The 14,481-nt window shown below is 38.0% G+C and overlaps 1 protein-coding gene and 1 long non-coding RNA gene across 3 annotated transcripts; one reads left to right on the top strand and one right to left on the bottom strand.

Moving 5' to 3' along the window:
- Positions 1 to 4,055: 4,055 nt before the first annotated feature.
- LOC106069109 (uncharacterized) lies at positions 4,056 to 7,445 on the bottom strand. The gene is made up of 3 exons (XR_008776425.1): positions 7,285 to 7,445; positions 4,797 to 4,937; positions 4,056 to 4,229 (listed from the first exon to the last, which is right to left on the bottom strand). It is a non-coding gene; the product is annotated as an uncharacterized LOC106069109 (long non-coding RNA).
- A 2,545-nt stretch (positions 7,446 to 9,990) lies between these two features.
- LOC106062327 (uncharacterized) lies at positions 9,991 to 13,684 on the top strand. 2 transcript variants are annotated; one of them, XM_013220594.2, is made up of 4 exons: positions 9,991 to 10,151; positions 11,553 to 11,696; positions 12,363 to 12,494; positions 13,463 to 13,684. In XM_013220594.2, the coding sequence occupies exons 1-4, from the start codon at positions 10,115 to 10,117 to the stop codon at positions 13,477 to 13,479; spliced, it is 330 nt and encodes a 109-aa protein (XP_013076048.2). In that variant the 5' UTR covers positions 9,991 to 10,114; the 3' UTR covers positions 13,480 to 13,684. The 2 variants fall into 2 exon arrangements, with proteins under 2 accessions (XP_013076048.2, XP_013076049.2); XM_013220595.2 differs by having other exon boundaries at positions 9,993 to 10,151; positions 11,553 to 11,663.
- Positions 13,685 to 14,481: the final 797 nt, after the last annotated feature.

The raw sequence follows: 14,481 nt of genomic DNA, 5'->3' as shown, positions 1-14,481 counted from the left end.
AAAGACTATATCATTGTGAACACCTCAACCAAAACGTAGACTTACCAATAGCTAAAGCAATGACACAGATTAGTAAAACTTTCATTTTGTTCTGTTATACTTCTTTAATTGGTAAATGCTAAATTTACATTTTCTGACAACTACAAACTGCTTTATAAAGTCAACAGCTTGACCTTGACCGAAAACATCATTGTCGTCTGCAATCTTTGAGAATGACCTTAATCAAGTCATGACCAGTCCATTGTTATTTTTAGTACACTATTTTTTTCTCTTCTAAAAGAAATGCTAGGCCAATGGTAACTTAGCAATATCCGTAGCAACTAGTGTAAAACTGGTCTGGTGTGAGGTACCTATGCAGCGTAACGAGTGCGAGAGACATGAGTATTGAATACTGTAGAGCTTCATTGTGTTGATGGTCATCTCTTTGTTTACTTCACTCGCACGTACTTCAAATGAAATGTACTAATTGCGTGTAGATTTATTATTAATTGAAGATCATTATGGTCAACTTTCTAGTGTCATTTGGTGTGAAAACATTGTGCAAAAAGTGACATTTCTTTGTGACATTTTAGTTTGCATTTACTTCTTATGACATTTACTTCTTATGACATTTACTTCTTATGACATTTACTTCTTATGACATTTACTTCTTATGACATTTACTTCTTATGACATTTACTTCTTATGACATTTACTTCTTATGACATTTACTTCTTATGACAATGCTTGTGGATGTCTGATCGTATATTATGCTATCCCGAATGCTGGAGCTTGACGGATTGTTTGGGCTTGGACGGAATAATCCTCACTTTCTGAAAGTACGTATGAACTCGTCAAGACGTTAGAGCCTGTATTATATCGACCTCTATTCGGGGACAACGAAAGAAGTTTTGTCCACTGAGGCCAGGTTATAAATCAGTGTCATTCGGGGTTACAGTTGAGTGATCTGTCAAAAAACACAAAGTAAAGCTCTATGGCAATATTTTAAGGTTCTAAGGGCTCACAAAGACTTTCCTTCAGGGAACAGTACCAGCAAAAAGAAAAAGTCAGACAGAGAAAGCGATGGGACGACAACATATAAAAATGGACTGGCCTGTCATTAAAGGAGATTTTATTCAAGGTAAAAGACATATAGGAATGGAGAAAAACTGTCTAACAGACTAAGGCAGTGTTTCTCAAACTATGCTCCGCGGAACCCTCGTGTTACGAACTACTGGAATAATTAACTAGTAGGCCACTACGTGAATTAACCTTTTTAAAAAAAATAAGCAAAGTGTTCCGCTAAATACTCAGAATTAGCTAAGTGTTCCGTTAAACTAAAGTTTGGGAACCACTGGACTAAGGGATGAGTGAAGGTGACTTTTCGAATAACTTTTTTTAAAGGTACCCGTTTAAGAAATTGCAATCTATGTGGGCATAGTTTGTAAAAGCTCATCTGTTTGGATGGTTATCGAGGGTGTCATGTGGCCAGCAAAACGACCAACCGCCTTCACTGCCCCAACGTATGTCAGGTAATGTTAAAGTTGGGTCGACTGATGGGCGTCCTAATAATTCCGAAGTTGAAAATCCCAATCTTCAGAAGCCAAGTATTTCACCTGTCAGTCAGCACGTGATCTCGTGACATTTCATAAGCGGTTTGGTAGGCGCTCTATTAGGGAATCAAATATGAATGGCAACTTTGGTCGCGAGGTATGTGCTTTTGACTCATGTTGGTCTCGAGTTCGAAACCTGACTGATGCCATCTTCTGTCGCCCTGAAGGAGGTTTCGGCTGGGTCTTAATAAACCTTCATTTATGAAGGAATCATCGAAGTATTTTAACACGGTAATAAACATAAGTTTGTTTCGTTCACGTGAACTCTCAACTTTTGATTTAAGATTAATTTGAATTTAATGTATGCTTTTATAATTCAATGAAAGCGTTTCATTAATCTACTTGTTTATTAGCTTCTCCCAAACCATCAAGTTGGTGAACAATGGACTGCATTGCTCATGCTCTCATCCTCTTGTCTTGGCTTAAAGTGTAACCAAAAGATGTTTTCAATTACATTGAAGATACTTAGATCACGTAACACCATAACAAACGAATATTCACATTTGACTAGAGTAACACCTTTAGTAAAATCAATAAATTTAGAAAGCCTTCAGGAGAGAAGACTTAAAAGTAAAGTAGCAATTATACGTAAAACACTGAACCATAATCTTCAAATACGAAAACAAAATCTATTTAAATACTCAGAAAGACACAAAGATAATGGCACATTTCTCGTTCCATATGATAGGACAAATTTGTATGAATGCTCCTTCTTCCATAGTGCATTTAGAACGTGGAATGGGTTGCCTGAGCAAGCCAGGAAAACCAGTGACTTGGCAGAATTTCGGTCATTGGAATATGCATGACTGAACGCATGACGCTTAGGACGTAATCATCTTCTTTTTTGAAGTAACGTCTGTATTTTGTAGGATAAGATAAGAAGATTTATTAAACCAGCATCTAGTGATTTGTTTGTTCTACATCTTTAGGGTGCTCCTTCAGAATTGAAAGGGGGATGCAGGCTGGCAGGGGTTCGAACTAGGGACAACCGAGACAACGTCCAGAGCGCATACCACAGACCAGCCAACCATCCGACTTAGCAAACAGAATTAAATTTGTTTGTAGCATGCAGTGCCTCGTAAATAATTATTCCAAGATAATCTGCCAAACTTTGTTGACCAAACCAGAGGCGTAACTAGGGTGGGGGGAGATAGGAGGAGAATTTGAAAATCCTCCGGGTCCCCATTTGACGGGTGCCCCCAAAAGAATGTTTTTTATATTAAATAGTAAATATTATGCAAAATGCAGCCCCCCCCCCCCAAAGAGGTCAAGCCCCCCGGGCCCCCAAATGATGACAAATTCCTAGCTACGTCACTGGACCCAAACTATTCTTCTATAACACCAATGAAGCCATAACGAAGTATTTACGACCTGCATCGTACATTCAAAAAGTATGACGTAATGCCTCACGACATCAAGACGCAGAGAAAAGAAACAATTTCAACTATTCAAGTATTTAGATTCCCGGGCAATGCTTGTCATCCTCAGCGTAGCGACGGGGGGAAACGGTCGTTAGAGAGGACGATTGTGCTTATAGGGCAAAAAAAACACCACCCCCCCTGAGGGGTGCCTAAGGACCGAGATCGTTGCACTAGCGGGAATGGAAGAGAGCCCTTGTCACTATCCACGCATCTTTCCTCATAGAGACGTGGACACCCTCAAGGTTGATGTGGTAAATACAAGAAATATGGGGAATTTTACCGGTGAGCTAGGCCTTCAACCTCGACGCTAACCCAAGCATTTAGGCATACAAGCCAATAAAACTTCTCCCAGTTGTTCAGGTTGAGAAGGGAAGTTCCCATGTACCTTCCAAAAGTCTTTCACTTAACTCTTCGAACAATTCAAGTACAAAATATTTAGATTACTGCCACCACATGTAGAACTAATAGTCTGGAGTACAAAAAGAGCTTATTAGTTTGAATATAAAAGCCAACTACGACAATCTAACTTCGAGATGAATTTGTTTCCTTGTCGCTGACATTGCAATTGAAAGGTGCTACTACGAAGCTATACAGGCCCTTATATGGATTCTAACTCAATGGAGATCCTTCTTTCTTAGTTTAATTCAAAGTTTATTTGTTTATAGAGATCCTCCAAGCAAATACACACTGTGGAGTTATTGCCTTTTTTGTTGTTGTTTTTTACAGAGCTTACAAACAAACTCCGTCTGTCTGGGTGGATTCCCTTATACATTTCTTTTCCACTTCCCATTCTCGGATCAAGCTGAAATTCTGCACAATAATTCATTGTTGATGGCTACACACGAAGCCATCAAAAAGTAATTGGTAATTAACTAATTTTGTTTTCTATAGAAAATGATAAATCAGATCAAGCAATATTGACAGGAATGGTCACGATTGAGTGTTTCTCTCCCTTCATTCAATATAACCTTTGTTTAACAAAAAATATAAACATATTATTTTTGTAAACTAATGTAAGTAAAAGAATCAAACAAGAAAACTGTTCAGGTTTGTCACTTGTCAAATGTTTTGTATTTACAGTGTAATTGTAAAGTGGGCGATCAAACAACTGGACCAGGATTACAAGCACACATTGGACATCCGTCTGCTGAGAGCTTGTGTCCATAGGGGCAATACACATTGCACATGGCGCCTAAACAGATGGCCCGTTTCCCTGCTGTCAATAGAAAGATAAGAGATAGAATAGGAAATAATGAATGTTTAGCCTCAATTTCACAATAATTGTCTCATCTTTCCGTTGTACACAATTATTGTTTTATAACAATTTAAACTATATTTTAACTCTTTCTCTCCGTCACTATGTCTGCACGTTTCGATAGAATTCTCAATTTTGCTTATACCTATTTCATTCCCTTGTTATAATTAAGCTTCAATAGCTTTTTCGTTTGTTGTCAGAAAATGTTTTATTTGGTCTAGAATTAAAGAGGAATGCATGCTCTTTTTATAGAACAAATTAAAGTTTATAAAATTAAACATTAATTTAATTTGATAAGGTCAAATCAACGATGGTATCGACAATTAGGAGAGAAAGAGTTAATTAATTCATATATCCAGATAATTCATTGCCCCCCTTTTTTCTGGAGCAGTTCTTAAAAGGATTCTTTTTTTTTAAATGAACACCGTATAATATAAAAGAGTATATTAAAAGTAATTTCTTGAGCTAGTACAATTAGTATAAATGTCAAAATGAAAAAAAAAAAAAATAATGTCACTAAATACTCACGCAGTATGTAATGGCATGAAGTACCACACCCAACGGCGTGATTGGCGATACATATCTGGTAGGGGTGACATCCTTCATTAGTACTTGGAGTGCAGTGTTCAACGCAGTCCTGTCTTTTAATGTCAACAACACCGGCTGACACTGGAAGTAGAAAGAAAATTTTGGCTAACATTTGAACTTCTAAAAGGACAATACAATTTCTGACTCAAATTTGTTCTATATAACTTCTTGTTGTTCAATTCTATATAACTTCTTGTTGTTCAATTCTATATAACTTCTTGTTGTTCAATTCTCCATAAAATAGTAACGTAATAGAAATGTTTTCCTGGCCTGGCCTTGATCAGGGTTGGTCTGTCTCATCTCAAGTCCATACTCTACTGCCCCCATCTCTAGCTTCCCATTACCTCTAGATCGGGCCCTATTTGCTCCCAACAACCCCCATACTTTTGATGTGTCTCATGTTACCTGCTTACCCACCTTTATCTCACATCTAGTTAGTTACTTTGTAGAACTTTCACGGTAATCAAATACATTCGTTTAAGTAGCTGTAAAATTGTGTTTTATGTTGCCTTTGGGCTTTCAAAAACACAGACTACAATTAAATCAGGAATTTAGAATTCCTAGCCTCCATTGACATTGGAACTCAAGGCCCCCAGTTCGGCAGCCCCATGTTTACAAGAGCTCATCCACTTCAGTTATAATTATGGCTAGGAATGTGTCCAAAATAATCTCAAACCCCAAATCTACTGGAATATAAACGAATCAAAACTGAGGCTCAAATTCATGGAACATTGTCACTTCAATATCTTTTTAAAGGGAAAATGTCCATTTGACTGTAAATGGGGAACTATTTAGTACACGTTGAGAAGAGCGACAGACAAACTTGTAAACCAGGATCCAGGCTGGAACCCAGAATGGAAGTGAAATTCCTTGGAGACTAACTCAAACATGGTAGACCAAGGTGGCAGGATGGACAAGGCAGTGAGGAGAATTGTCCAGAGTCCGTAAGTGCAGTAAGTCAAGCCTCAAGTTTACTGTAAAACTCTGGATATTTGATAACTTTCGAAAGTTTAAAAAATGAAGATTATTACATCCTGGCTCAAACCTCTTGCAGGACGGAAAGGGGAAAAGCTGGATAGGTTTCGAACTCAAGACCATCGTGACGAAAATCCGAAGTGATCATTAAACGACCAGTCAACCCTCCTGTTCAAAGTTTTATATCAACGTAACACACATTCGTCTGTCACACATTCGTCTGTCACACATTCGTCTGTCACACATTAGTCTGTCACACATTCGTCTGTCACACATTCGTCTGTCACACATTCGTCTGTATTCGTCTGTCACACATTTGTCTGTCACACATTCGTCTGTCACATATTCGTCTGTATTCGTCTTCACACATTCGTCTGTCACACATTCGTCTGTCACACATTCGTCTGTCACACATTCGTCTGTCACACATTCGTCTGTCACACATTCGTCTGTCACACATTCGTCTGTATTCGTCTGTCACACATTCGTCTGTCACACATTCATCTGTCACACATTCGTCTGTCACACATTCGTCTGTCACACATTCGTCTGTCACACATTCGTCTGTCACACATTCGTCTGTCAATTAAAAAAAAGCGCCAATATAATTCTACCCTCGTGTTCGTCGTGTTAAAAGTATCTGAACTTGTCTTTTGACCTACATTGCTAATTAAACAGTGGACCTCTAAAACTATTCAAACCTAAATATAGACCTGCATTGACCAGTAAGGGTCAACAACTACGAGTAGAAGTGAAAGCTTGAAAACTTAGTAACATGTCTGTAATTTTTTTTTATGCAATACTGAAGAGACTACATTGCCAACAACACCAAGATAAGTTTACGGTTTACACAACAGTTCACTTTACAATTGTACATAAACTGTCTATAACTATTTTTTTTTTTTAGGAAACCTCAGAATTTGCGATATTCAATTTTAGCTTTGTTTATTATTATTTTAAATCTGTCTCTCCTAATCGAAGATACCATCGTTGAATTTGACCCCATTAAATTCAATTAATGTTTTTAATTGTTTGAACTTGGCTTTGAATTATATAAAAAGAGCATGCATTCCTCTTTAATTCTATACTAAATACAACATTTTCTGATCACAAACAACAAAGCTATTGAAGCCCAATCATAACAGGGGAGTGAAATAGTAATAAGCAAAATGAAGAATTCCTTCGAAAAGTGGACAAATAATTACGGAGAGAAAGAGTCAATAGGTTTAATACATAAAAAGCTTTTACCTTTACCTATCCCTTAGTCTGTTGAACTGTTGGGGCACCAAGCAAGACTCGTCGACCGTCTTTCTCCATTCCTCCCTGTCTTTTGCCTTGTGTAGAACCTCTTATGATTTTTAATTCGTTTTTTTTTTAAAACCAAACTCGTTAAGAATGCCTGATTATTACTTCATTAGAAGTAAAGCCTAACATGGCAAGTCTACGTACTTACCCACAACGAGAGTAACTAAACAAAGTATTAAAACTTTCATTCTTTGTATCTTCTGTTTGTTCTGTCAGTTTGTCAAATGTGTCGGCTCCGAACAGATCAAAAGAACTTATTTTATGATGTCATCTGTATGACCTTGACCTCAGCAATCTCTAATTCTGCTATCTACTATAATAGTTGTGGTTTGTTTTTTTCATATAAAATGATGTTCAACTTATCTTATTTATCTATTCATTTTTGTTCGAAGTCTCTTAACTCTTTCTCTCCTAACTGAGGATACCAACGTTGATTCCACCAGAATGTGGTAAATAATTACGGAGAGAGAGAGTTAAAACAAAAATGCGAACAGTTAAAGCTAAATTAGTCATGTCTTTCAGGTTTTTCCTTTGTCACCAATTACAAGCATTGTTTTAATCGAGCTATCTGAGGGCACAGCCATCTGGACATTTTGTCCGGGGTTCCAGAAGGATTTTGTTGTTTTTTGTAGTTGTATTTTTGTTTTCGATAAAACAGAATACTTAGAACTTGTCAACTTGTTTTACATGTTTTGGGTGTGCCTTCGGAATTGAAGTTAAGCAACAGTTCTAGTAGAGTAGTTCTGGGGTGCCATTTCATTGAGAAATCTAGATTTGTGAGGATCTCAGAGGCAGACACAGTAGAGCAGGCTTACATGTTCTATATCAGGGGTGGCCAGCCTATCTATGGAGGCTGCGCCAAAAGTGGCGCATTGCAACATTACAAGTGGCGCCCTACACCCCTGAGATAATACAAAAATAAAACATGCCTAGTCGTAAAAAATAAGAAAACCGATCTGTAGACTAATGGGAATTTAACTCATTAGCTACTATGACTTAGAGGTCCGGACTCAGAATACGATAAGTTTAGTGTTACTATGGTTTTAAAAAAATTTAGTAACATGTCTGAAATTTTGTTTATGCAATACTGAAGAGACTTCATTGCCAACAACACTAAGATAAGTTTACGGTTTACACAACAGTTCACGTTACAATTGTTCATGAACTGTCTATAATTTATTTATTTTTTTTTTGGGGGGGGGGGACCTCAGAATTTGCGTTATTCAATTTTAGCTTTGTCTTTAAATATAACTTCTAAATATGAAGTAAACTGCTCATATGTTTGATCAAAACACTTGTTTATTTTCTGCCTTATTTTATTACAATTGAATAAGCTTATATTTGGTAAGAAGGTTTTTGAATGCGTTTGTTATCACTAAGAAAAAAAACAAGTTATACTGCATAGTGTAATCCAGTGCGATGTAATGAAAAAAAGAAGTACAGAGACACTTTATAAGAAATAGTCCAGTGAACATACAAATTAGCCGAGAACAAAACACAAAACTAAACAAGGAAATAACCAAATATTCCCTAACTTTTGTATACAGTGGCGAGTCCCGAAAACCTGACAACCTTATCGATTGTAATTTAAACGTTAGGTTCTTCCCCTTCTACCGCCAACACTGCAAGAATATGAACAAAGGAAAATCAGAAAGTGATAGGAAGCGTCAGTTGAATGAAATGTTGGAAAAATAATTCCTATACCACCAAATTCTTATCCGCGATTGATCGATTCACAGACCTATATATATATATATATATATAGATAGATTTTTATGTACGTAAACTCTTTTTCAAACTGTAAGGGAAGTCGTCCAAATCAATCTTTTCTGTCTTAGAAAAGTAATAGAAATAATGCAAAATCATTTCTAGGATTTTCTTTAAAATGGGATAATCATCACAGAACTATATATTCACGCAAATATATTTAATTTTGCACCAAAGAAACGTAGTTGCCTCTTTATTTTTTCCTGTCTTACTTCTGGCTCCATCAGTTGTAACTGAAACGATTCTATTTATATCGATTTTATTGTCTTCAATGTATTTTCGCACGACATTAACTATATCTTCTCCTCTAGTTTGTCACGAGAGCTGTAGCAATCCTAGAAGTTCTTTTGGACCTTGGGAAGACATATACCTGACAAAAAGGCCAACTTGTGCCGTGTCAGTTATGTCGTAAGACTCATCTATATCAAGTGATAAGGCAGAAGAAAATTGAATATCTTCCACCGGCAAATATATTACATTTCAAGACGTTGAGAGAGGTGTGCTGAAAAGCGAGTACAAGTGACTGAGAGATAGAATCGAATCAGAACAATTTTGTTTCCAATAAAATAAATAATATTTGCGCATAGAACTAAAGGGCCGCAGATTAACATCCACAGAGCCGCATGTGGCTCGCGAGCCGCAGGTTGCCGACCCCTGCTCTAGTGCTAGCTCTGTTCTTTTATCGCCCAGTTGTTTTGACATCAACAATTTCTTGTTAGTAAATAGAACTGAAGCCCTTGGACAGTGTGTTGAACAGGATATTGTCAGAGCTTTTGTTGGACGTGAAAGTTGTCGGCCTTGGAAAGTGGTTTTCAGTAAGAAACTTCAGAGATATTTCTAGAGCCATGTTTGTGTGTGCCTATGCTTCTTTAACGCAAAATTTCCTTTTCCTGCTATTACGTCCCTTTTTGAATGGAATACAAACATTGTCTAAAACATTTCGCCTTCTCTTTCTTCTATGTTTCTTCTCTTTCTCTCTGTCAGGGTGTGTGTTATCCACTTTGAGGACCACATCGATAGATGACATGGCGTCCTATTACTGGAAATGTAAAATCTGGGAAAATAAACAACTGCCATCCTCTTGAAAGTGTTTTCCCAACTCCTGCGTAGTGTCAACACACGCAAAAAGATTGCAATACAATAAGTAAGAGTTGGAATAATTTATCTAATTTTACATTTAATAAGCTTCTATTGTTAGACTCTTAAACATAATGAAGGTCTTTGTAACAGTTCTGCTTGTCTGTGTTGGTAAGAATTTTTTTTATCTCCATTTGCAACTTGAATTTACTTGTGATTCACGGAAAATAATAATAATAATTAAAGGCTTGTCTTCGAGTCCGAAAATCAATGCAGTATTTCCCGCGGTGACGCAGCCCCAGCTGTGACCTACATATTTTGCCACAACCATCGCAGGCATTTGCATTGTCCGCCGGTGGTCGATTTAGATTTTCTTTTCGCCGTCTACGTCTGTCCTCGGCTGCGAATTTTCTTTTGGTCTCAAATGTGCATCCCGCGGCCTTTGTAACTGACCTCGTCCTGAAGCCAGGTGCAACCAGGTGCTTTCTTCTATGTCAGCTAAGACAAGTTGGCCCCTAAGCTGGTCTTTAAAGCAATTCCTTGGGGCACTTCTGTTACGTCGACCACCTTTCAGCTTACCAAAAATACTTTTGGCATACGTTTGTCCCCCATTATCCCTCATACGGGATACGTGCTCTGCCCAGCGTAACTGTCGGACCATAGGATGTCCCTCTCTACTGTCCATACCGGGGTTCTCTGTTGGTGGTGCTGTCTTGCCACCGTGTGTCCCTGATGGAACGAATGTATTAGAAATCTATTAAATCTATATAGAGAGAGAGAAAGAAAGAGAGAAAGATAGAGAACTATATGCACTAATGTACTCTACAATGAACCGTTAAATACATGGCGCTCAGACTAATTCATCAAAATAAACGTCAGGAATAATCAGCCTACGACCTGCGGGCAATATCCGGTCCTTTGATTTGGAACTCTGATTATAGTGCGTAATAAAACCACAGAAGTTCGCTTCTATTAGGCGCCACATTTCTTTGTCCCTGAGCAGCAAGTAGGGACAGGCGTTTCAGAAATTAATATATCTCCCCCCTAGGCGGCCCCAGGGTGACAAAATGTTTGGCAATAGTGTCAGTGGCTTCATTAAGGGATGGTCAATTGTCCCGGGTTCGAACCCTGGCCGCCGCCATCCCTCGCCATTCTGGGCTAAGATGTAACAATTTCCAAATTTGAAGGAATATCCGAAAAATGTAATTCAAAAAATCTATAAGCTCTATTTTGTGTTCTTCATAGAAGAGCTACTACACAAAGACTAGCCATTCTAAGGAAATGTAACTGTATTTGTGTAGTCACGATCTGTAACGCTTCAACAAAGGCGTAGCTAGGGTGGGGGAGGGAGGAGAAGAATTTGAAAATCCCAACTTGAGTGGGTTCCCCAAATGAGTGGGGTTTTTTTTTTACATTAAATATTATGCAAAATGCAGAAGCCCTCAAACAGGTCAATCCCCCCGGGCCCCTATATGATGGCGAATTCCTTGCTACGCCACTGCGCTACAACATTTTCTCCATGTCAGGACAGGTTGGTTCAATTTTTAAAATATTTTGTCCCTTGACTTTCAGGTCTAGTTGCAGCAGACAATTGTTTTACAGGATGTACCTCCAGTAGTGAGTGTCCAATTGGTTGGTCATGTCAAAACCTCAATGGATGCGCCTCTAAGTGCTACCCCTCTCGTGAGTTACTCGCTCAAACTACTAACGTCCCTGGTATTGTCATTATAATGAATTATCCCTTTTTATTCTTGTTGATATATGACATAGCTTATATTTTAAGCATGATTCAAATCTAGACATATTCTAGGAAATCAGAATCCATGTAGCGAAAGTAAGATGCGATGTATAAAGTCTTCCCTTATGTAGCGCCCTATGTACGTTTTTTTATGCCCTCTTTGACCTTGAACCTAAAGAAATAAACTCATGAAAGGGAGGGGGTAGTATTGCCCTCTCTTTGGTGCGCTCATTATTTTTTATTGTGGAAACTTAAGAAGACGTAAGTGTATTAGGTCAGATAGAAAGATATATTTACTTTCGTCCTATGTAAGTAACTTAGTAAAGGTGGGTACGTCTGGGGCGCGGCTTGCGTGAACAATAGAAGATTTAGTTTATAAGTAACTTTTGTTTTGAAAAGAGTAAATACGCTAATGAACTAGTAGACTTAAAATGTATTTAAAGTCTTGTATCATAGAGATTTGAAGCTAGAGTAGGACACCGAAGAATGAGCTGTGTATTGAATAATATGTGTTAAAAGTGCGGCTTGTCTTTATTGTTTGTTCAAGAATAATATGACGGAATCATTGGAATTGAGAAAACTCCCAAATAACATTAATTTAATTTTGTTGTTTTTCATTTCTTTGACTGCTGACGTGTTCCTAGTTACAAGACAGATATTCTGTGCTGCACCATGCAGTGCTAACATCCTATTAAGACAACTCGGGCTGGGCTCGTGCAACCCTGGCTACATCTGCATGTTCGATGGAATATGCCATTCGTGCCTGAAAGTGTCCGGTAAGTCTGACACCTAGATTTTAGTTTGCCTTTGACACTGTCACTAACAACACTGCTGGCTCGTAACAGGTTCGTCACGTAAGTCTGAAGGTTTTGAAAACAAATGAGTTACGTAGTAGGCCTATCCAGAAAATAAGGACAGTTAAGTATTGAACACTATTAATTGTAGTTGGGGGGGGGGGGTGTTCGTAGTTGGGTCTAGCATTTTGTAGGCCTGCTCGGATGAAGCTAATGGGATGTTATGTAAAGAGATGGTTTAGAATGTGTGCACGTCACGTTTAGCTAATGTAATGATGATTTGATATGGCAGCAGCGGGGAAAAAATGTAATAGGACAATTGAGAACGGTTGTGGAGGGGGGGGGGGTGAGGTCTTTGGAACAAGTCCAAAATAGTTATCCTTCTAAACTAATGCATTTAATTTGCGTTCATCATCAATTAGTTTTCCTCCATGCTCCTCGTTCAAATAACAGGGATATGCTAGGCAGCACCATTGAATCAAAGGACCAACAAATGTAAAGATTGAATCATGGGGACACAATTACAGTGCCATATATATATATATATATATGGCTCCGTCTGTCTCGGAAGACATCTCTGTAGGTTAGTCTTGGGCGGCCCTTGGGTGTGACTCCCTTTGCAAGCTCTGCGTATAGGATGTCTTTAGGGATTCTTCCATCTGGCATGCGAGTGACATGACCGAGCCAGCATAGTCTTCTCTGTTGAAGGAGAGCATAGATGCTGTGCATATTGGCCCGTTTCAAAACTTCCTGGTTGGTGACATGATCCCTCCAGGAGATGCACATTATACGTCGCAGGCAGCGTAAGTGGAAGCTATTTAATCTGTGTTCTTGACGCATGTAAGTTGCCCAGCTCTCACTGCCATAAAGAATGATATATATATATATATATGTGTGTTTGTGTGTGTGTTTTCTTTTCAAACATTTTATATATTATTCCTCCTCTCTAGATATTATCTCAACGTAAAGATGTGTGTCATCATAAGAGAGTGATTATAACATGATGGTAAGATGATGTCATGATGGTAACTGATCGTGAGACACTTTGGACGTTGAGCGAGCGTCTTGTCTTCTTGACCTAATTTGACGACGCAGTCAACTGTCACCAACCAATGTTCTATTCACATGTTATGTCTAAAATACCACAATAAATATATATATATTAAGTCAAACAGTTTTGTAAAGAATCTTTCGTCGCCAGTGTGTTTTACTGCTTGCTAAACCTTACTCTCATGTCTCTCTAAGTGATAAATGTGCATGTAAAATTAAGTGAGACTGGTGTTACACTATGCCAACGGTTCTCAACCTTTTTAGCTCGGCGACCCCTGTTTACTAATCCTCACCATGAAATGACATTTTACCATTTTAACTAGCATTTATTGGCTTGTCTAGAGCATATTCACCATAGTTTATGTTGTATTCGTATGTCACAATTTGAAAAGCATGAACACAGTAGGTTTTTACTGCTGAAATAAACTACATCGCTACAAAACAGTTTGTGCTGTACGAAGGTTGAACTTGTTTCTGTTTTCCAGATCTCAGGGCAGACAAAATCACAAAGAATGTTATCTTTTGCATCCTGTCAACTGCCACCATCTTTCTACGTCTTGTCTGTACGCTATCTGTAATCCAAGAACCCTTCCTTTATGCTTAGTTTCCATTAGAGATTGGATTCGAACCCACCTTTTAAAGTTCGGGTTCAGGTTCGATGTTATTAAATTAGGTGATAGCAAAAACTATGAACATGTAATAATGTTCAATTAAATTTATTAGATAGAAACAGTGATTCCAAACATTCACATTTTATTGTACAGACACATCTTTAGAGATGTTGGAGCTAAGATAACCAAAGTGGTGAATAATTTCCAGTGGTTGGCTGGCTATTAATTGGTTACTTAAGGTGCAGTGCTTATGTTTTGAACTTATATTTTGATCTTGCTATGATTAATATTCAAGTCAAACTTCTGGC

The sequence above is a fragment of the Biomphalaria glabrata genome, chromosome 2 (genome assembly GCF_947242115.1).
Source record: "Biomphalaria glabrata chromosome 2, xgBioGlab47.1, whole genome shotgun sequence".
NCBI lineage: Eukaryota > Metazoa > Mollusca > Gastropoda > Planorbidae > Biomphalaria > Biomphalaria glabrata.
The sequence above is the reverse complement of the archived record's forward strand: the minus strand, read 5'-3'. Positions and strand labels throughout refer to the sequence as shown.

What these genes read in the sequence shown, in the direction of transcription:
- LOC106062327 (XM_013220594.2), top strand. Translation starts at nt 10,115, where the DNA reads ATGAAGGTCTTTGTAACAGTTCTGCTTGTCTGTGTTG. An exon ending in AGTTCTGCTTGTCTGTGTTG is followed by an intron (nt 10,152 to 11,552) that starts GTAAGAATTTTT and finishes CTTGACTTTCAG; the next exon opens with GTCTAGTTGCAGCAGACAAT. An exon ending in TCAAACTACTAACGTCCCTG is followed by an intron (nt 11,697 to 12,362) that starts GTATTGTCATTA and finishes ACGTGTTCCTAG; the next exon opens with TTACAAGACAGATATTCTGT.